This window comes from Octopus bimaculoides, chromosome 12, assembly GCF_046866305.1.
Source record: "Octopus bimaculoides isolate indiv1 chromosome 12, ASM4686630v1, whole genome shotgun sequence".
In the NCBI taxonomy this organism is placed as follows: domain Eukaryota; kingdom Metazoa; phylum Mollusca; class Cephalopoda; order Octopoda; family Octopodidae; genus Octopus; species Octopus bimaculoides.
The window spans coordinates 68184082-68186581 of NC_142939.1; the positions used below are offsets into that span (position 1 = coordinate 68184082).

The 2500-nt window shown below is 38.2% G+C and overlaps 1 protein-coding gene across 1 annotated transcript in view; it reads left to right on the top strand.

Moving 5' to 3' along the window:
* Positions 1 to 2500, top strand: part of LOC106884467 (neprilysin-1) — a 292527-nt gene that overhangs the window by 290022 nt on the left and 5 nt on the right. Inside the window, exons 19-21 of the mRNA XM_089361264.1 lie at positions 95 to 193; positions 1032 to 1108; positions 2224 to 2500. The exon at positions 2224 to 2500 is cut by the window's right edge and continues 5 nt beyond it. Coding sequence (XP_089217390.1) covers positions 95 to 193; positions 1032 to 1108; positions 2224 to 2323 — 276 coding nt within the window. The 3' untranslated portion in view covers positions 2324 to 2500. The remainder of the gene's footprint in view (positions 1 to 94; positions 194 to 1031; positions 1109 to 2223) is intronic.

Below are 2500 nucleotides of genomic sequence, written 5' to 3' on the forward strand. Positions count from 1 at the left end.
TTCTTCGGCATTTGCCAATTTTCTTTGTTAAACAACTTGAAATATGATAGAATTTTCAGAAAGTCATTGCATTAATTCTTTATTTACATTTTAGGCTTACAAGAACTGGATCCGTAAGCGAGGAGCAGAAGAGCCGAAACTACCCGGTCTTAACTATACCCATGAACAATTGTTCTTCCTGGGATTTGCGCAGGTTAGTGGTTTGAAACAGCTATTTACCGCAAATGAATATTATAACATATACTTTCTACGTCTTAGTACTTGAGGAAGTTGAAAATTATTCGCACGTTCGCCATAAAATATCACATTGCCTCCTGCGCTTGTGTACTTATAGTTAGTACTATTGTGGTCGCATGATCAAAGGTTGAGCTTGATGGCGCCATTTTTCTTTCTGACTTTACGGTGTAAGCATGATCGCTCTGCTAGCAATGTGCACCAAACTGAACAAAGAGCAGTCACCCGATTGCTCTGGTCGCAAGGTGTGTCACGTGCTAAAATTTATCAGAGACAATATGGGTGCCAAGAGAGCTTACTGCAGAGGAAAAGTGCAAGCATTTTGAGGTCTGCCAACGTTTACCCGATCGCTACAAAAATGAGGGCGACAAATTTTTAAGTACAATAGTTACAAAAGATGAAACGTGGGTCCATCTTTATGCGGCAGATTCCAGACCAACCGAAAACCTTCATTTTGGAAGGAATATGCAGGCTTGTGGACCGCTGGACCAAGTGCATCGAAAAGGAAAGAGGCTATATAGAAAAATGACGTACATGTTTATCCCCTGCCTTTGTGTAAATACAATGAAAAAACAAGGGTGCGTATAATTTTTAACACTCCCTTTACGTGGGGGTGTGCATGTTACGTGTAGTGCATGTTTATAACATTTCAACGTAGTTTCATCCTGGCAAACTACGTGACCGTCGGTGATAACAGTGAGGATTGTTGTTGTAGTTCTATTACTAGTTACAACAGTTGCAGTAGATTTTATTCTAATACAATGAGCGTTGATTGAATGTTATTGACTTTATTTCAGGTTTGGTGTGGGAACATGCGGCCCCAGTATGCACAGAACCGCATTTTGTCTGGGTACCACAGCCCAGGTCGATTTCGGTAAGCAAACATTTCCTATGATATCTTAATGTTACTTGTCTCTCAGACATTTTAACTTGCTCATTAAATATACCTGACAAATATTTGTGGCCAATCAGTCCAATTAATCTTCATCAATTAAGAATGTTGTGTCTTTCGCAATGTGGAGAGTCTATTAGACAGAAACATTGGCAATTCGCTGTGCGCAAGTAGACAGGATGTAACGGATTGTTGCGTCAAGTTTCCAATTACCGAAATAGGAAAACTGTAGTTGTCTTTTAGCGTGCGAGTGCGAGTGCATGTGCACGTGCGTATGCTTTTGTGTATGTTCGTTTGTAAATGGATGCGAGTAGGTGTGGACGGACGTACATATTTTCAAGGGAAGCAACTCCAGAAGGTAAAAGATTCAGGGGAGACAAATGTAAACTTTAAGCACCTAACACAAATCTAGTAGCAGTATAAGAAATCTAGTCAACTTTCTTGTGAGGTCATGGTTGGACAAGGACAACTCATTGGACAAAGTTAAATAGCCATACAATTTACACATCGTAGTTTCTGTAATACCAGGGAGAGGTATTGTATATGTATGTGTGCGTGTTTTATGTGTGAGTGTGTGTGAGTTGTGTGCGTGCGTGTTTTGTGTGTGAGTGTGTGTGTGTGTGTATGTCTATGTATATACATACATATATATATATAGTTAAGTTAGAATTACCACATTTGATACATGGTGTGTTAATTAGTGAAAGACATGTAGTTATACAGAGAAGAAAAAACAAAATGAACCAATAAAAGTAAAGCATACTCCACAGAAAATGTACATAAAACGATGATAATGATGTGACATATCCAGCGATATAACTACATAGCATCGTGATCTTACGTTCTATAGAGCGAAAAGTTGATTTAGATACTTCCAATCATGCATTAGAAGTTTCAAAAGCATCCGAACGAAATGTCTCTATATAGACATAATATGTATGGAACTTATCCAACTGTGAATATAAGACGTCATACCAGGAAATATAACACGAAATCTGAAACTAGCAGCGCATAAATGTTGTCATAACTTTGAAATAATTGGTTTAAATATGTAAATATGTATTATAACGGGAATTTTTTGTTTCGTTTTGCAACAGGGTTATTGGTACACTGCATAACTCGAAGGAATTTTCAGAAGCCTTCAACTGCCCAAAGGGCAGCTACATGAATCCAGAGAAGAAGTGCTCAGTGTGGTGAGAAAGTATTTGACGGTTCACTGCATAGTGCCACACTCAACATTTCTATGTGTTTTCTCCTCGGTGTACTTTCAATTTCTGGTGACTGAACATTATTACCTCGAGCAAACGTACAAATGAGAGGACACTACAAAAGAGGTTTTAACACTATAAAATCCACCAACAATATATATATATA